The sequence below is a fragment of the Equus przewalskii genome, chromosome 28 (genome assembly GCF_037783145.1).
Source record: "Equus przewalskii isolate Varuska chromosome 28, EquPr2, whole genome shotgun sequence".
NCBI classification, from domain to species: Eukaryota; Metazoa; Chordata; class Mammalia; order Perissodactyla; family Equidae; genus Equus; species Equus przewalskii.
Window position 1 is genome coordinate 25,876,165 of NC_091858.1, and position 20,904 is coordinate 25,897,068.

Consider the following 20,904-nt stretch of genomic DNA (forward strand, 5'->3'; position numbering starts at 1 on the left):
AACTCACCCAAAACATTGTCTGGGTTGCAGTTTGTCTCATTTATACTTAAGAACAAAACTAAAACAATAATTTCCTGAACGCTATAGGCTAGGCATTATAATAAGTGATTTACATTCTAGTATTTCATTTGATTCTAACAACCCTATCAGGTACATAATATTCATATATGAAGAAACACTCAGAGAGGTTAAATGACTTGCCCAAGGTCACTCACTATGTAAACACTGCAGCAAGTGTTCAAATTCCAAAAGCCCTTAAACAGAGTATTCTGTTCCCAAATCTCATATGATAGGTATTATTACAGCTATTTTACATTTGAAAAAAAAGCCCTGAGGCTAAGAACGGTTAAGATAGAAGTTATAGTGAATAATTCACAGAACTGATTTGAAAACATGTCTTTTTTTATTTCAAAGCCCATGCTTTTTTCATTGTTACAGTGACTTTCAGAAGAAGTAGTAGTCAAATATCATAGATGAGATGCTCAATAATTGCCTAACGGACAAAGAAATGAACTAATTAACAAATGAAAAGTAATGGGAGCATGCGAAGTGCAGTATCTTACCAAATGGACCCCAAGTCATCTGAAAAAGTGAAGGTGATGCCCATTTTTTAATGTCACAGGAAAAATAAAAATAAAGTTAAATGAAATTGAGAATAAAAAGGGAACCTCATGCTTAAATCCAGTAATTTTCCAAATAGAGCAGAAATGATCAATAATTAAGAAATTCTAGAATTGCAGAAGATCTCAAAGGGTCCTTCAGATAGGGACACTTCTCAAGAGACTTAATCTTTTGGGATAATGGGTGGAAGGAACTTAAAAATACTCCCCTCCTAAAACACTCCTCAAACTAACAAAAAGAACAAACAGAAACTCCAATGTTTCACATTTAAGGAACTGCGGTATTGCTAAAGCTTATTGGACTGGGGATTCAAAAATTTCTTCAGGAGCTTGTTCCAAGATTTAAATATATTTTCCAGCCTGAGGTTCCTCATTATGTCTAACCAACATTTAAACACTTTAAGCACATTTTCTCCATTTCTGTCTGTGGAGAAATGGGAAACGCCAGTCAGCCTCCAGAAGACAGTTCCCCCATCTACAGAGCTCTGAGCCTTCTTTACCTTCATAACGACCCTCGGGTAGATAATAACCAAATGTGTTATTCGGTCTTCTCCCAGCTTTCCACTCCCTTCTGGTCACAATCTCATCTATAGCATCCAATGCTCTCAAATACAAATGGATGGCTCTGAGGCAAATTTTTTCAGCTAATGCTGAAAAGAATGGTTTTTGTGGAGGCTACAAGTTAGTAATACTCCAAATTAGAATGTATCATTGCCCAGGATATTTAGTTAGTATTGCACTTAAAAGTTATTGATTCCGGCCACAAACATCTGTTCAGCAGAGGCTGGTATGGCATCTACATTGCTTCTATGGCCAATTAACTCCAGCCACAGGCCAATAAGCTTGCAGTTTCCCCCTCTTTTCCTAAGAAGAGAAGAGAGAGCCAAGCAACTGAGTTGCCTTTATGTCGTTATAGACTTTGGTTCCAGTTAAATACATTAAGAGTGAATTTATTGAATTAGGCCAAGACAGTATCTTCCAGTTCACAGATTTGACTTTGATTCACCTCAACTCTCACAATAACAGAACTGTTCAAGCTTTTTTATACAGAGTTGGCTATGCAATATTTTGATTATGCCAACTATCATTTATAAAACACTTAATGATATTTAATGTATTTTTAACTTGCTTTTGGATCCTCTAGATATTCTTACATCTTTCTTATCTCGTGAAAAACAAAGGTAAGAACCTGAGTATGATAATCATTTGACCTTTCTGTAGGATGGTCACATACAAAGGATATTATGTTAGTTAAGCACGTACTATTAGACTATGTTAGTAATAATTGCTGGTGCTTATTTGATGTGGTTCAATCATGTAATTTCTCTTTATTTATGAATGGGTTCGATGATCATAAATGCCTTTATGGGGAGGAAGAGAGAAATATTTATTTTAATCATAATATTGCTAAAAGTAGATTTCCCTTTGTTTCATTTCCCATCTGCATAAAACACTAGTCAAAGTCGAACCCAAGAAAGGAGAAGGACTTGGAACAACGAACCTGCAGATGAATATGCCTAACTTGCTGAACACATGATTCATAACGAGAGAAAAATATGAACACTAACAAAAATATCAGACTGGAATCCTTTTAGGTAGGTAGGGTGCTCAGTAAATACTCTAAATTCATAACCGATTTTACTATCAAAATGCCTATGGTTTTATGAAAGCATGAACCATTTATGAAGACAGTAAGATGACTAATGAAGAACATTCTTTGCTTTCTATTGGGAACTTTGGTTTGCTTCTAACTGTTTAATTTCTCCTCCATCTCTCTTTCAATTAACCTCCCTGTTTGTATTCAATGAGATGGCACATAATATGCAGAAAGGAAAAAAATCTTGCTGATTTATGAGTATTTTTTCATAAAGTGGCAGCTTCTTTCAGCCAAATGCGTAAGTGTTGAAATTGAGAGGAAATGCACAGAACAGTAACTATCCCAAATGAGAAAACATACAGTAGTTTCCCGGGTTGTTTAATCAGTGGCTCACAAAGGCCTCTTTTAAATTGGCCCCTTAGGCATCATTGTGGACAAATACACAGGTAGTAAGTAGACAGGGGAAAAGCAATGGGACCTTCAGATGTCAAAATTTGGAATAACCAGTTCTAACAGCATAAAGGAGCAAAACAATGATTTAAGGGTTCTCTACATCTTTTAAAAGGTTCACTTCGAAGATTTATTTTTAAATGAAGCAGGGCCTTTATTTCCACACTGTTACACATATGGAGCATAAAGGCAACAAAATAAAATGAAACAATAGAAAACGGAATTGTTAACAACCCCAGCAAGATATGTTAAATTTTAATAAAAAGACCTGCTGCTAACAAAAATCCTACTTGTTCTCGGACAACTGAAAAGTTGTTCAGGAAGACCTCGTCTGTGGGGAACGAAGCATGTGATATCGCCAAGGTCAGCGAGGACAACAACAGAACGATTTGTTTAGTGACCGTTGGTTGGCAAGTTAAATGTGCCTATGGACAACTTTATAGTATGTTTCCTTGTTTATAAGCTATATATTCACGTGTTTGTTGTACTTCCTAGGATATGTATAGTGAAATATATAACATTTTCCCCCCAGCTAGAATCAATTCACTTCTGACAGGGCATGGGGATGGTGGGTCATAAAATACAACCAAGTATGATTAGAAGCATGTTTTTCCTGCCCTGACTCTGCCATTCTGGTCTTTGGGTATGGAGCTGTTTGGCCATGAGGATATTGCATTGACCTCTGTATGTCCCCTGAATGATACACAAACTGTGGTTGTCAACTTTTTTCTGCCTTAACATAGTTCACATGAACAAGTGGCAGCCATGGCCCTAGGAAGCCTCTCTTAAAAAGTAGAGGAGGGGAAAGCCATATCAGAATCGTGGAGACGAGCACTGCACACACTGTGGATGCCTGCATCTGCACTTGACCTCATTACAAGCTAGACGTTTCCCCAATTGTAGGCAGTAAGCCCACATCCAACAAGTGAGACCCTAAGGATCTTTTGCAGGTAAGAGTTGACATCACAAACTTTCTAAGTTTGCAGGGCTGACGCTTGGCTGGCATCTGGAAAGCTGGATGCTCCCTACACTGATAAGGTTATTTCGCCCACCCTAGAGCACTAAACGCGTGCTTTTCTTTGGAGAGTCTGGAATTTTGGTGGTTGTAGCTGATGAAGGGCACCTTTTGAGCAAACCAAATAAAGACCTCTAACTATAAGTCTCAAACAGGGCGGAAACAATGCACACGTTGATTCATTTCACTGCTAGAGAAAGGAGCATGCTCCACGTGACCTCTTTGGTGGGAGAGAAGGAACATAGGAAGCCTGTGCGTGGATTTCTCCAGACACCGCTTGTTGGATCTTTTCCCTTACTGATAACTACTACAGCCAGGAGCACAACCATGCTGAGTCCAGTGAGCCCTTCCAGTGGATTGCCACATGTGGGCGTGGTAGTGGGACCCTTGAAACAGATGTCAATTAGATTACAAAGAACTTTACTTAAAGTTTTGTAAAGATACAATTGTGACAATTTATAAGATGTATGTGATTTCAATTTTCCCATGAAAAAATTCCTGGCTAACCAATTCCTATAAGCAAAAAAGTGAAGTACATAATACTTACAGACGCATTGGAAGAAGACATTGTTTAAGGTATCAAGAGTGCCCCCAAAAGCTTTTACCAAATTCACCCCCGCGGACAGAAAACAATGTGGAGAAACATCGTACCTCAAATTATGAAATTTTCATAGGACTGTGCCGCTTATAATTAATATTGTACACTTTCACTGAAACGAAGTAGAAATTTATTACTTATTTTTGTTGTATTTTCTTTAATTAAATGTTTTAATTTCAGTGACTCAGATAGTAAAAGGACAGGCACTGAATATCTTGAAAATATGGTACTCTATATGTTCTGGACACTTCTGTATCCATCTAAGTACCATTTATGTACTATCGTTGATCTTAAACACCTATTTGATTGTTTTATTTAACCAACAGATGTTCACAAGCGTCATCGTATTTTAAGAAGTATTAAGCATATAAATTTAAGAACAGCTAGACTTGTGTATTTTACTCTATTTCTTGTGGTACTACAAAATAAAGTCATAAAAAGTCATAAAAAAGTCTTTTTTAGAGACTCAAATATATAGACAAGTGCTAAGATGTGTGATTGTGAAATCTACAGAAGCCAAAAAGGCCACATATCTGGACCCATTTCTTACAGTAAAAAATACTGCTGTTATGCAATGGCCATACGGAACACCAGAAAGCAAAATGCAGTGAAAGCTTATGTACAAGGAAGAAATGAAATCATCTTTCTGTGCATCAACCTTTGTGGCCATCAAAAAACAACGAATAAAGAATTCTTATACTTCACACTTGTGACAGTCATGCTAAAAACAACTGAATTGTCATTGTAAAACAATATCCTTATGTAAAAAGTAATTCCTTTTTAAGAAAGATGAGTGAAAATTAATTGGAAGAAATCAGCTCTTCCAAGTTGAAGAGCAGCAAACAATGCGAGCTCGTTAACCGGACGCGGAGGAGAGAGAGAGAAGGGCAGCGGGCCTACCAATGGTGCAGTGCTCTCCGTTCCATCCCTGGCTGCATTCACACTTGCCGTCTTTGCAGGTCCCGTGTTCGGCACAGCGGGGGTGGCAGGCTCTTTGATTACATGCTGGGCCCGTCCAGGCTTCTTCACAGCGACAAGTGCCCCCCATGCAAACGCCGTGGGAGCCACAGTCCACGGAACATATTTCTATATGGGAAAAAAGAGGCAGAGCCGGGGAGGAGAACGGAGGGGAGTGAGAAGGGGAATTAATGAGCAGAGCTACATCTTAAATTCAAGTTGGTTAAGGTGGAAAACAAAACCACGGAAAAATCAATAAAGAGTATTTGTATATTAAGTACATTTCAGCCTCTATTACTAAGAATTACAAATGGCAGTTTACTTTCGTATTCATCATTTAATTTTATATGCTGCTGTAATTGTGCCTAAAATACACATGACAATTTTGTTTTAGTTTCCTGTATTATACGTGTGTGTCTATACCTACACACACACACACACACGGGCTACTAACAAAGCAGAACACATGATTCCTAACGAGAGGAAAATACACACACACACACACACACACACGTATCTGAGAGCATCTTTTGGCAGCCAAGAACATATGCACACACACACACACATCACGTTAATATAAAATTAATGAAATATTTCAGTGTCTAAGCATGTCAGGTATCTAAGAGGAGTTGGTGCCATCACTATGGCAAGAATTGAAAAGGGGTTATTTCTTATCCCACGGTTTAAATTTTTTCAATATTCAGAAACTTTCATTAAAAAGAATCTATTATAGTATGCACATTAGCTTGCTTCTGACACACAGATACGATGCTTAAACAAAAGAAATTGTTGTTTTTCCTCTTCAGCAAATTTGCACTGTTGACCAACACAAATTGCTTAGCAAAACAATATTAGAAAATCAGTTTAATATTCTATATCACTACTGATTCTGTCACTTGAAAAACAAGGCTTTTCAATTACTAGGATTACTGAAAGGAGCGCAAGCAACTCAAGTTCTTCAACGACTGCAGCCACAGGGTAGGTCTTTACAAAAAATTCACGTGTCTGAGTAACTTTTTTTCTTAAAAAGCTTTCTTAAAAGCTTTATTTAACTAGATCCAATTGAGAGAGAGAGAGAGAATGTTGAAAGGTATTTTAGTTTTTACTCTTCACACATAAAGTGAAGTAAAATTAACTATCTCTTTTTTTCTAAGGGCGTAAGATTATTGTTTAGCTTTGGTTTTCTCGCAAAAATAAAGATGAACAATAAACACCTAAAATCATTTTTAAGGAACAGAAAAGGGACTACCGCCTTATTTTTAAATTAAAAAATAGTAAGTGTTGTGGTAGTCACATGCTCCTATCCTCCCCATTCATTGTCCAAATGACATTTCTCAGACACCACAATTCGCTGCCTCACAGTGCTGAAAACTTTAGACACCCTCTCAAGGCCCTATTGTTGTAACATTTCTTACAAACAAGAGCTGGGACTATTCACTGGGAGAGAGTGGTATGTGCTTTTTCAGGCCACATTTTCTATCTTGTTTGAATTAAATTTTTGATTAAGAGATCCAAGATGGTTTGATTAACTTCGGAGGAATGGAACGTCAAGGCAGCTCCAGAAGAGAGAGGTTTCTTTCTGAGGCCCCCTTTTTATTCAATCTAATCAATTTTTCATTAGGATGAAGGTGTTTATCAGCATTTAGCACACTCGCTTTGAGCAAGGTGCGTCAATCTTTGTAATGAACTTATTAATTAGAGTTAATTTAATTGAAGTGGAATTGAAGGGCTAATTAATGGACGACCTGCTGATGAAGATAGAGAAAAGCTCTGTTGCTTCCAAACCTATAAACTTTCTGATGGAAAGAATTCATTTCTTCTTTTAGCAGCTTAACCAAATGTTTCTTCAGGTATAAAATCTACTCTCTTATTGAATTTAGACGTTTGAAAGGCAATTCCGCAACAACAAAAGAGGTGGCTGGTAAAGTGTTTTGCTTTACGGATTCAGTTAGTCAGAAATTCAGAATTATGCTGCTAGTAAACTTTAAGTCACCAATGTAAATGGACAATAATGTTTTGCAACTTTGAGAACTACGCAACGTGCAGATAAATGGGAGGCACACAATTCTAGACATTTTCACAAGATGAATATATGCATATTTGAGATCTTTACTAATAATTCTAAGTAAGTTTTCTATCTTTTTGGAGCTAATAGCGAAGTTTAATGAAGTTTTTTCTCTGCTTAATTATTTTCTTCCAAAGAAGAGTACAATATTCATTATTCAACTCCATGTACTGAGAGTTTACTATGTCAGGTTTCTGTTTTGTACGGGGAGGTGCAGAGGAACGCCATGAAGACCTTCGCTCACGATGCCCAAACAGTCATTCTGCAGACAAGTAAAGTTAGATTTTCAACTAGCAAAGTAACTACATCAGCATGAAGAAAATCTGTCAAAATATGTAAAATAAATATGTGATTTTGGGAGCCAATTTAATCTTTTAATTAAATTTATCTTTTTTTGCTATTCATAGCAATATCATTTTATGAAGACTGAATTATCTTTTGAGCTATTTAATATCAATTACAAACTATCCTTTATAAAATAATTCAGTTAATGTATTAAATAACTTCATATGAAACAAAAAAGGGGCTATTTCACTATTCCTTTCTTCTTTGGATAATTGTGGGAAACCAATTCAAAAGACAACATTTCAAACAAGTATTACTTTATAGATAGTATTATTGTGCCCACTTTGCCGATGGAGGCATAAGTAGGTTTACTATACAGGTAATTATACACGTTTAATCCATAAACTTTAAATGGATTTTTTTCTGAGATGCACTTTTTACTATAGAAGATGTAAATAAAAACTCAACAGAAATAACTAAATACCTATTTTGATTTTATAAAATATATTTTTAAGAATGGAGGAAAAAACAAGTTAATGTGTTCTTTAAAATAATGCCACACACCCATGCTTGATAAAGGTTGCTTGGTGATGATTTCCTAAATCTCTTTAGAGATACATTAAAGGCCCTCTATAATCCAGCCTCCAATTTATTATGTTTTTTACTCTTACTTATCCTATACATGTTATTTGCTCCAGCAGTCATGCATTTTCCAACAAAAGTTTCTGGTTATCCAAGCTATCTGAATCAACTAATATTTCTAGGAAGCAGTAATAGACATTATAAACCTTGTCTGCCTCCAAAAACGTATGGCCAAAAGATGAGAGAGGTAGAGAGGAAGGAAGTAGGGAGGGATGGGAAGAAGGAAGCAAGGAAGGAAGGAAGGGAGGGAGGGAGGGGTGGGAAGAGGAAAGGCAGGAAGGGAGGGAGGGTGGGAGGGGTGGAAGAGGAAAGGCAGGAAGCAGAATTGAGAGAGGAAGGAAGCAAGAAAGAAAACTCATAAGTTGTCTCTTTAACTAGGACATCTACTTATGGTTCAACAGAAGTTTTCCACCAATACTACAAACTAGCCTATACAAAACTTTCTGCAGTTTGTGCTTCCAGGATTCAATTTGCAGTAGGTGAAGAATGGCACATGATCTAGCAGGCACATCACTCAAGTGTCCCAAAATGCCAAGAAAGATTGATTTGTAAAAATTCTTAGTCTTTTTTTTTTCTTAAAATAAGCATGCTAATTAGCTACCTAGCAAGATTTCATTTAGGTTTATGCCATTGGGCTATACGAACAGAGGAAGTAATTTGCATTTCATAGATTTCACATTTGGGGAACCATATCCAATAAATACTTTTATGTGGAAGCTCCTCTGAATTGCTGAGGAATTAAGTAGGACAAACTGCACTAGCCTTTGGAATTCCACTACCACAACTGTTACGACCACCACCACGGCTACTTCTATTAATGGTTAGTACTCACTGAGTACTTACTATGTGTAAGGCACTATTCTAAGTGCTTTTTACACATTAACTCATTTACTCTCTATGACAATTGTATAAGGTAATACTATTATTACCCCCAGTTTACAGATACAGAAACTGAGGCACAGAGAAGTTACATAACTCGCCCAACATCCTACAGCTAGGGAATGGCCAGTCCAAGATCTGAACCCAGGGAGATCAGCTCCAGAGTCCCTCCAGTAAGTTAACACTTACAGTTAAATAAAGGGGTTCAAAGAAGAGGGTAACCAATCAGGGTGGGCAGGATTAAGAGTGGACGGACCCCTTCATGAATCTCGACTTTATGCAGAATGTCTTTATTTACTCAACACTGCTAATAAAATGTGCCCTTTTTCTTGCTCCTTTCTCCCCCTCCTTCCTCTCTCTGTTCTTCCCATTTCTTCTTCTCCTCCACTTTTTCTTTTCCTCCCTCTTCTCATTATTCCTCCTCTTATTCTTCTTTTCTATTATTTTTGCTCAGACAGTTTGCGTCCAAACCTAATTCATCCTCGTCTCTATTTCACACTCACCCTCCCACCGCCTCCCCTGCAGCCCGCCTGCTCCCCGAGCTTCACGTCTCCCCAGCTACCATGCCTCATTCAGACACATTCACACGAATCCCTCTCTCCCTTGTTCCAGACTTTCAGCTCTTCTCGACAACTTCTATATTCTGTTTTTCAGCAAGTCCTGTCTATGTTTCCTTGAAAATGTCCTTCAGGTTCATCCTTTTCATTTCTGCTAACTCCAAACTAATTCACGTTCTCATCACTTGACACTTCTGGGAAAGCTCTCCACTGCCTTCCAGCCGTCAGTCTCGCTGGTCACGCTCTGACATATAATCGATAGGACAGTTCTCCAAGAATACTATTCTCATCATATTAGTGGGCACATCATTATTATGAGTGAATTCTCCATTGTCTAAACCACCATTTCTAAACTGTGTCCCCCATAATTGGGCCCAACCCAATTTTTACCTCTAAATAGTTTTTCTTCACTGTCCTATGTATACAATGATATTCTCACAGTTGAATTTTTGCTAATCGTAGTGGTGGTGGTGGTGGCAGCTATATTTAGGATTTATTTTGGGCTAGGCATTGTACTTAGTACATCATATGCATCAAGTCAAGCAATTCCCACAACATCTCTGTGAAGAATGTCTAATGATGAAATCCATTTTATAGATGAGTAAACTGACGTATACAGTAATTTGCCTAAGGCTACTGAGCTATTAAGTAGGAGAGACTGGATATGAACCCAAGAATCTGATTTCAGAGTCCATGCTCTTACGTACTTTCTAATACTGTTCCCCTAGTCAAAAAATGTTCCCCCCCATCAACACTAACTGCAATCTCTAATAGAAGGCAAGAAATGTTAATAAAAGTCTCCTTGAAAACTTTTAATATGCATCAAGGCAGGGTCACTCCTCCCAGCGTCAATCGAATTTAGTGTATTATTCCATGTAACACTCAATAAAATGTCAAAACGGAATGTACTGGTTTCTAAGTATTTCATGAGTGTTTACCTTATCTTCTCAATTGAACTGTAATCTTTGAGACTAGAACAGTATCTTTGCAAACTGTGTGACTAATGAGTAGGTCATGGAATTAATTCATGAGTTGCAACCAGCATTAAAAAAAATAGAACAGACTCCAACAGAAGTATCAGTGTGTATCGCTTTGTAAAGCTTTTGTTTCAACTATGTGACATATGCATGTTATGGACACCAGGTCACAATGTAAAAATGTATTTAAGACTGTAGGTCATGGTCAAGAAATTTGAAAGCCACTATTCTAGAGGGCAGGAATAATTCATTATGCTTTTATTCCTATAGGGCCTATCACAATGCCATGCACAGAGATGGTGCTCAATAACAACTTGACTGACTGAATAAAACTACTACTTGCTGGTTCTATTATAATCATATTATTATAATTAGAAACTCAGTGTTGAACCATTATACACATAATATCTATAAATGTATACTCTTTATTGTGATCATGTTTAGCTTTATGTTGTCAAATAATTTTTTAACTGAGGCTTCTCTGCTTATGAGATAATGTGCTTAAATTCCCAAGCTGTACACAGGCCTTGAGAGTTAAGAAGACAGAGTTTTGACACAAACAAAATTTTATTCTTTACAATAACACTAAAGGAGAAATTTTAATGACAAGATTGCCCAAGCCTTGTTTCTTTTATTTTTTTAAGACAACTAAATTTCATGACTTTTAATACTTATAATCACTTTAATAAAATCTATATTAAATTTAACGTGTGCTTTAAAAAACAAAATCTCTTAATCTTTAGCTCAACAATATCAAGCACTCAATTGCACTGCCTTTATTGACCTCACCATTCGAACAGTCTGGGCCAGTCCAATTAGGGTCACAAGTGCAGGATCCACTTTCTTGAAGATATGTTCCATGACCAGAGCATTGGTCTGGACACATGGTCTTCAGTATTTCGCAATTGTTGCCACCCCATCCTGGACTGCAGTGACATTCTCCATGGATGCACACACCATGATTAGAACATCCAGGGTCCAGACAGTCAGCTGGTGTAAAGAAAAGAGAGCAATTTTATGATTAAATCTACAAGATAGCATACACCGTACATGCAGAACAAAGAATTAAATCTCAATCTCATTCATATGGACATTTTGGATACTCAAATATTTACCTACCATTTTCAAGAACTTGTTACTGAAAATACAAAGAATTACACAATAAAGCATTGAGAATCATGCCATTTAGGTAAATGAGACTCTTGCAAGGATTTGTAATTTTCATGAATTACACACATATGCTCTTGAGATTTCAGACTACGGCTCTCTGTTCTGCCTAATCTGAGAATGATAAGTACTGGCTTCTCTATAACAGAATCTCTATCAGCTGACCTAATCCACAACCACTGAGTACTGACAGCTGTATGGGACCCTCAGACTGTTTGAGAAATAAATGAGTTGCATACTCTCTATCCCTCGTAATTCACTTTAATGTGCTTTAAATGACGAGATTTAATTTAGCAATTTGACTCAATAAAACTTTACACTTGTAGGGTCAATGGCCTGAAAATTTAATTCCAGAGACTTAATTGCATTACTTTGTGTGGGCAGATCAATAAAATCAATTTGATTGAAGAACAGAAATGGTGATTTCTGCTTTTTGACAAAACAATTCAACTGCACTTTACAGGATAGCATCTTGACTATGCTCATTATATACAATTCTGGAACAAACTCATGATGTCGTACTTTTTTCACTAATATATTATGTTCAATATTCTTTCTTTCTAGAGATGCCTAAATTCTAGATTTAGAAGCTGGCATCAATGTGGAAGGCTGTAAAAAAAAATCAATAGTCCACTGTCCACTGTTGGTTTCAAAACACAAATGTTTGCTTAGCTTCTCAGAGTAAAAAAGAAGAGAATTATCCACACTACCAAAAAAGAGCAAAGGGGCTCTTTGGTCTTTGACCCTTGTGTCAGTTAAAATGTCAATAGAGCAGTGCATCCATAAATATGGAAATCAAAATTACTTTCATAAGGAAGCATATAAAAGATTCATCTGCCAAACTAAAGATTACAAACATAATCTGTTTCTTTATGAGGATAACAAGAGGCTTCGGTAAATATTGACATGTTTACCTTCTTCACAATTTTCTCCTTTGTATCCTGAGTTGCAAGCACAAGAGCCCATGATACAAATCCCACGACCCCCGCACAGTGGGTCAATACACTGGGTAGTCGGCACGTCACACTCGGTGCCCTTCCAGCCGCTGAAACAGAGGCAGCGGCCCTTGGAGTACTGCCCGTTGCCACTACACAACACTGGACAGGCTGCTGTGAAATAAAACACGACAGAAGAATTAACAGCCACATTTCCCATCAAGATCCTGAAAGAAAAGAGACATCGCTGGAACAAGCAGTAGGCCAGTTCCCCTCCTTTCTTTCCTGTCTTGGTAGTTTTCTGAATTACTCGTGTTCCTACAGCTTATTCATATTGGCTTAAGAAAAGCATCTAACTGGCATACCTCTTGAACAATCTGGACCTAGAAATCCTGGAAAACAATGGCAAGTTCCAGAAACACACTCTCCATTTCCATGGCAATTTCGGGGGCATTCCACCACAGACTCTGAAGAATAGAGAAAGAAGGAAGACTTGTTGCAGAGCCTGCCTCTTGCACAAGGTAAACGTTCCCATCATGTAGCCACATGTTGAAGGAGGCATGGATGGCTTGCTCCATAACCAAAAAAGGACTCACTTAGACTAGATCTTTCAAACAATAAAGCAAAGCATTGCCACTTCAAATGCAGATTTTTTAAGTGTTTCACGATGCACCATCCTCCTCCAAGATAAATTCCAAATAATATTTTCTCCCAGTGCTTCCTGGTTTTCATAGTTTGTCACATATTTATGAATAAACAATTTAAAAATATCTCTCCCATTTTCCCTCAGGCTCTAACACCCTAGGAGTCATTCAAAGTTGGTGAAGATAATTTAGTTTCTATTCAACACAGCGTTTAGGCTGCAGCCTGGAAAATATGCTTTGAAGACCGTTCTTACCTATAACAATGGTATTAAAAGACACCTGTTCCGCATTTTTCCCATCATTATAAAAAGCCAGATGCCAGATCCCGGAATCCAAGTACTGGATAAAGCCAGCCTCGTGGAGACTGATGGATCGCGCCTGTCGTCCTGCTCTTTCCGACTCCAGCAGGTTCCGCTGCTCTCGCGCAATCAACCTGCTGCCATCCAGGAGCTCGACAAAGTCGTACTGAGGATGAGGACAAGTGAAATGGCTTAGTAGGCAGAAATATCACCGTTGTGGCTGCTTCTCTCTTTTCTTTTACCAACTTTTCTCCTTTGCTCTAATAAACGAATGGTCAGAAAACAGTTCCCGACTCACAGCTCTTCTCTGCATAGCATGAAAACTACCCACGGCGCCCCACTGTTGTATCTAAACGCCACAGATCATGTGTTCCCTGACTGGGCAACATGTTTTCCAAATCTGTTTAATTCTTATGACTGATGGAAAGTTTGATGAGTGTAGGCAGCTTGGGGATATAAACACAAATCTATAACTTTCCAAACCCAGCAGCCTTATTTCAGTTACACCACTAGAAAATCAAGTCTTAAGGTCTTCTCCTTGAATTCTCAAGTGGTAACAACCACTCTTGAATACTTACTCTGTGCCAGGATTATTTCTGATCCTCACAGCAACTATTCTAGAAAGGCAATGATATCTACACTTCAAAGATGAAGGAAATGGAGGAGCTCGGGCAGGGTAGACATCTGGGAATTGAGGCAGCTGGTATGCGAACTCAAGGGCGCTTTGCTCCAGAGTTCAGGCTGTTTCCACCACTCCACGCTACCCTCTCTGTGACCCTGGTGTAACCACCCCAAGCACCACGGAAAACTCCATGGGTTTTTCACTTAGCTATGGTTAGATTAAAAACATATAACAAGATGCCTTCACATCTTTAATCAAAGTCAAAAAATTAAACAGTGGAAGTGTTCTGAAGGGATGGCAGCAAATGTAAATATGCCCAATTATTATTATGAACTCAGTCATCATTAAACTCAATTTTTGTTTTAGTAAGATTAATCTGGAACATTGGGTAGCTAAAAGAATTTAACTGGAGAATTTAAAGACAATTAAAACTATGGAAGGTGATTGGTAATAGTGGGGTAAAATTTTGTAACTAGAGATAATGCAGTGAATTTGAAAGACACTGCCAAGACTTTACAATGTAGGGTTTTGTTTTTTGTTTTTTGTTTTTTGCTGAGGAAGATTGACACTGAGCTAACATCTGTGCCCACCTTCCTCTATTTTGTATGTGGGATGCCTGCCACAGCATGGCTTGATGAGCAGTCTGTAGGTGTGTGCCCAGGATCTGAATTTGCGAGCCCTGGGCCGCCGAAGCAGAGCATGTGAGCTTAACCACTATGGCACTGGGCCAGCCCCCTAATGTAGTTTTAATAAACTTGTTAGATGACAGTTTCTTAAAAGTAGAGTAATTCAGTTTCTACAAGCTCTTACCCAGTTTTGTTTTACTCCTGAGGCGTGTGTTTATGGTGAAAGTATACGACAGTACTCTATATACTAATCATTAAGGTTACTGCACTATATGTGTGAATCATCAATATTCTACTTTCTAATAGATTCCTTAAATGGAATTTCATTGGGGTCTATTTAAGGAAAAGTTTATTATAGGAATCCCTTAACACAGTCAAATTGGAATAAAAGGTGTTGTTGGGATTCTGAGAATCATAGTTAAATTCGTTGCCACTGTACTGATCACAGACCTCTACTGTTACTACTGGACAGAATTTAGAATATCTAATTCAGTTTCCAACACATTAAAATTTTTATTTAAATATTAAAGCATTTTTTGTGTAGCAAAACTGCATTATAACATCACTCAGCTGAGAGAAATACACACAATTGCTTTAACTTGATTAGCATTCAAAAATTTTTTTCATTTATATCTTACAAGGATGAAAATAATGACTGGCGTGGATATTTAATCCGCAAATATTTCACTGGTGGGGCTGGCCCCATGGCATAGTGGTTAAGTCCGCTGCACTCTGCTTCGGTGGCCCGGGTTTGGAGGTTCAGATCCAGGGTGTGGACCTACACATCACTCATCAAGCCAGGCTGTGGGGGCGACCCACATACAAGATAGAGGAAGATTGGCACAGATGTTAGCTCAGGTCTAATCTTCCTCAAGGAAAAAAAGAGGAAGATTGGCAACAGATGTTAGCTCAGAGTGAATCTTCCTCACACACACACACACAAATTCACTGGACTTGTTTTCCAAAATTATCAGAGGAAAATTAATTCAGCACTTTTGAAAGGTGCCTCATTCTCAAATAAGCCATTAATTTTCTCATCAGATTTAAATATTTATATTAGCATGGTAAAGAGACAAGAAAAAGTTTCTTTTTATGGTCCTATTTCATATAAACATTTTTCTTCTCTAACATTAAACACAGTAACTGATAAATCGAAAATGGAGGAAATTTGGGGTTTTAAGTGGTCTTTCAAGCCCATACTCATAATCATACCTTTATCACAGAAATCACCCCTTGCATCACACTATGAACAATAAAATAAGGCTGGAGTGGTCAGCATGATCGTGGTGGAGGGGAGTAGCTGACAGTTGTTGAGTCTTTACCCAGTTCTAGGCTTTTCTGTAGGGGCATTTCATGCACGACTTCAGGAGGGTTATTCAAATACTTAAAGACAAGTTCCCTATTTAATGCTAAAACCATCTCTATGAAAAGTAAACAAATGATATGGAATAGAAATATTTAATAACCTTTGTTCATAGGATGTAAAGTAATCACTTACAGGCAAACTTGAGTCTTGCTCTGTAATACCTAATCATAAGATGGAGACATGGATTCCCTGTGGGAGCCAGCCTCAGGATCTCATGCTATTTTTAGGACGAAATTCAGTCTCACCACTTTGGGGAAGCTATCATGAGACAAAGGTTATACTTGATAAAGGTATCTTGGTGGTTCATTTCTGAACAGGGAGACTATCCACAAGCTTAACTCAATTTAGATATTACGATGATGAGAACTCAGAATCTCTGAACACCGAACTGTTTTCTTAAATCAACTTTTTGGTGGTGGCATCATCTCGCTGTGTATCATTGGAGTGTAGAGGAGGAAGAAATTTTATAGATCATCTGATCCAACTCTTTCATTTAACAGATAGACACTGAGGTTTAGAGAAGTTAAGTGATTTGTTCAAGGTCACAAGGTTAAAAAGAGGTAGGGGTGTGTGCTTAGAACCCAAGTTTCAACTCCCCTTCTCAAACAGCCTTCATGCAAATGCGCTTAAATGATACAGTACACTATTAACTGTAGAGCGTTAAATTGCTTCCTTAGGCTTCTAACTGTCCAGGAGAATGAATTGGGCATCAGGGAGAAGAAAGTCAATTGATTTCTTGGCAACAGTCAAACGGACAGTTTTATAAAGGGTCACAAAGACTTTCAAAACTCAAGTGACTATTCTGAATGTCTGGCCAACTTTAATTATTTCAGGTTGATTTATTTAACATTCCCCAGAAACAGAGAAATGTTCAATTTGGGCTGCTTTATAGCATATTTCATGTTTAAACACTGAACTCAGAAACAGTTGTTTGCTCTGCTGATCTTGAATCAACCAGACTAAGGAACTCTAATAACTGTGGAGCTTAAGAAAATGCGTAACCTACTTAAACACATATACTGTGGCAGAAAAGAAAAGTGGATATCACGTATATTGTGTGTAAATACCAGAAGAATTATGAGAAAACCTGGAACTACACCTTTAATTTCCCTAATCTTATATAGTATATATAACTTGCAAAGAGTCAATTCTAAATCTTTAAATAAACCTTTAAAGTATATAACACATTAGACAATTTTTTTCTGAAACTATTTTTTGGAATTTACTTTAAAGGTTACATGCTCACTATTGTGCTTAGCTTAGAGGTATATTTCTTGAGTTACACAAAAATAATTTAATCATATAAGTGGTTCCAATGGAAAAATATTTTTTCCTATTTCACTGGACTATTGCTATAAATGCAGTTCTATCTGCTATAATTGCAGTTACAGAAACCCACTTCCATTTAAGAGAATCTGGTTATTATATCCTAGTCAGCATCACCTAAAACATGACCTGGAGTCAAATGCAACTGTAATCTAAAATTTAAAATTGGATGCTAGTACACAAGAAAAAGTATTTGATATATAAGAATTAAACATATTTAATAATTTAGATATGAAAAATGTTAAATCAAAAAAATGAATACACCAAGGCATGATATTCAAACATTTCATGGACATATAATTTATAATACGAAATCTTCCCTGATCCACAATGACATTAGAAAAAGCATGTTCAAATTTTTTTACTCATCTTTCTTTAAAGATAATCTTTTATTAGTATATGATCATCTTTTCTTTATAATTTATATTCTTAGGTTATGGAAAAAGCATTTCTCACAAAATTACATAATATAAAAAAAGCATACACGAAAATCCTCCAGTTCTCATTTTACCAATGAAATTAAAATCAGCATGAAATTCCATGGGTAAGTAAACTGATTATCAAGTACAACTTAAGCTCATCCAATTGTCAACTTTAATTAAGCATCTATCACATTTTTTGAATTTCTGTATTTACTAATATAATAGTTGATCTTGGGAAAAGTCTGAGCTCCAATTTTATGGTAGGTAATTTAAATAATTTCTCTTAGACATGATGGGACTTCTTGTAAATCACAATTTCCTATTTATACACTATGACCCAGTATTAGATTATGAAAAAGCCTGTGGAATTATTGATAGTGGCTCTCTATCTGTGACTGCTATTGTGAGGTGATTTTCATGCAAGCGAACTGACTTTAAAGTTCTTTGAATCTATAATATAAGGATATTTGAATTGTTTTGAGTACCACACTAATGGGATCATCCTTGGCTTTCCATGAAAACTCTGCCTTTTTATTTCAGTGTTCATCATTTGTAGATGAGGAATCGTGGCTCGAGTTGATAAAGTTCCTATCACCATATTTATGTTTATGTCCCCATAATTTCTTTACTGGGTAAATCTGGCATCAAGTAAAAAAATACATAACACATTTTCAACAGAATGAATACATGTTTGAGATGAAAATGTTATGCATCTATTACATAAAAGGAATAAGATCATCTGAAATTATTATAGAATCTTTGCAAAACACTTGAAAACCCACGGTGTTTTACAAGGTGCTCAGATGATGTTCAATATTCATTAGGTTACTCACAAATTTTAGTACATTTCAATCAATCAATAACGCTTAAAGCAACTTGGGAAGAAAACGCTGTTCTTCCTACTCACTCAAAAACCTCAAGATAAGTGTAACCTACATTCAAAATTGTTTTCACTGTAAAAAGATCAATAGAAAATTGGTCAAACAGTTAAACAGCTGAAGTTAAGAAACAGAATAACTTTAAAGATGCAAACTAGCAGTTTTTCATTTTATTGACAACAAAGCCCACTTTTACCTGTGTATGGGAAGGTGGTAAGCCTTTTCGGCCATATACTCCAATCAATGCATCCTTCTGAAGAGAGATATTGAATTTAAGAAACTGTGGCTGATCAATAAAGAGCTGTGATCTCCAGAAGATCCCAGGAGGAACCTCTTGAATTGCTCTTCGGCCGATATCAAGTTCTCCGGAATCTATGGTGTTATTTTCTTGTGTAAATCCACCTAATTTTCCTGAATGTAAGAGATCCATTGAAGAAGAACAAAAAATTAAAAAAACAAAACAAAACAGCTTTCCTTTCAAAAAGTTCTTTTCACCAAATGCTTAGACATTGCATCTCCTGAAAAGCGAAATGCTCTCATCCAACGCTCACTTGAAAAGCTTTTTTGTTAGATATTGTTGTTCAACGAATTCTGATTTAGCACATTCTTTAGGATACTTAAGTCAAAACTCTTTGACTTTCCTTAGGTATGCCAATTACTGAAACTGTTTTCACACCTACAGTCTTTCTTGATCACTTGACACATAATTATCTTACAAATTATATGTCTTGTTATTTCTTGGGAGAGACAAAGTCCGGTACTTATCAGTCATTCTAAACATACAGAAACACTGCAAAAGTGTAAATTAAGGCAGAATGGATTATGGAAATTTCCCAATCAATCCTTACGCAAACCACAAAACCAATCAATGGCACTGATTCATGTAGTTCCCTCTAAACTACATATTAGGATGAACGAAAAATCAGATGCTGGAAGGGAGGCAGAGAAGGGGAAGTGGGGACATTATGAGGGCAAGGGAAGGAGGGGGAAGTATAAATTCTCACAAAGTTTTTGATGTAGGCTGCCACAACTTCTCCTTTTTGACCCTCATCTCAAATTCACTTTCAGCCTTAGCAGGTACACGTGTATGAGCCCCCTCAACCAGCTTCGACCTGCAGCAACAGAGACTCTGCTCCCCGGATCTCTGCCACCTCTTAGAGACCATCTCCTCTCTCTGTGCGAGGCCTGGTTTTAGGAAACAATCCAAGACTCCTCTTTTTTGTAATGGTGTTCCCCTCCTTCCCTCTTTGTTAAGGCTGCTTCTCAGTTATTTTGAGGGGGTTAGTGACAAAGGAGGTTTTATAATTTGCCTTAAACGGACATAAAACCACTTTGTCTCTTATTTAGAAAGGGTCCATGAAGGCTTAGGAACGGCATGAAACTGAGACAAATTACCCTCTATCAATTCAATCTTTTTAAACTCGGAAAGTTGACTTACCACTAAGTTTGTTTTTTTAGACATTAATCTGAATATTAATTCATATATCACATAATATGATATAATAGCCTCTAGAGAAGCTGTTAATTCAAAATTTAGAGGACTTAATTTCAAATCAGAGAGGTGTGAACAATTTATTTTAATGTCAGAGGAGAGCACCTTCTATCTACGAAGAGGTATTAATTTAACATTGAGTTCATTTTTGAGCGTTTACTAGGGACACAGAACTGCACGTGATAAGACGAAATATAAACCAAAGAATAGAACCTTAGAGATTATCTACTCTGGCTTCCACGACTTCTGCTATCAAGCAATTAATTACTTGACTGGGAAGACAACACCTACAAACTAACAAATTAGATGACAATCTAAAGCAACAGAAGGTCAAGGGTCAGAGGAAGGTGACGTTACTGCAGCTGGAGGTTGAAAGACTTCACAGAAGAGGGAAGTTCTGAGGTGAACTTGGATGGACAGGTAGGGTGAGGTTTCTGAGCTGGGTAAACATCATGATTAAAAACACGGTAATGGAGCTGGACATG

At 37.1% G+C, this 20,904-nt stretch overlaps 1 protein-coding gene across 17 annotated transcripts in view; it reads right to left on the reverse strand.

Moving 5' to 3' along the window:
- The window catches only part of TENM3 (teneurin transmembrane protein 3), a 2,420,957-nt gene that overhangs the window by 96,217 nt on the left and 2,303,836 nt on the right, over positions 1–20,904 (reverse strand). For all 17 annotated transcript variants that reach the window (XM_070598205.1, XM_070598211.1, XM_070598209.1 and 14 more), the window contains 6 exons: positions 19,124–19,338; positions 13,643–13,853; positions 13,110–13,211; positions 12,724–12,918; positions 11,432–11,632; positions 5,181–5,366 (listed from right to left, as the gene is read on the reverse strand). In XM_070598205.1, coding sequence (XP_070454306.1) covers positions 5,181–5,366; positions 11,432–11,632; positions 12,724–12,918; positions 13,110–13,211; positions 13,643–13,853; positions 19,124–19,338 — 1,110 coding nt within the window. The remainder of the gene's footprint in view (positions 1–5,180; positions 5,367–11,431; positions 11,633–12,723; positions 12,919–13,109; positions 13,212–13,642; positions 13,854–19,123; positions 19,339–20,904) is intronic.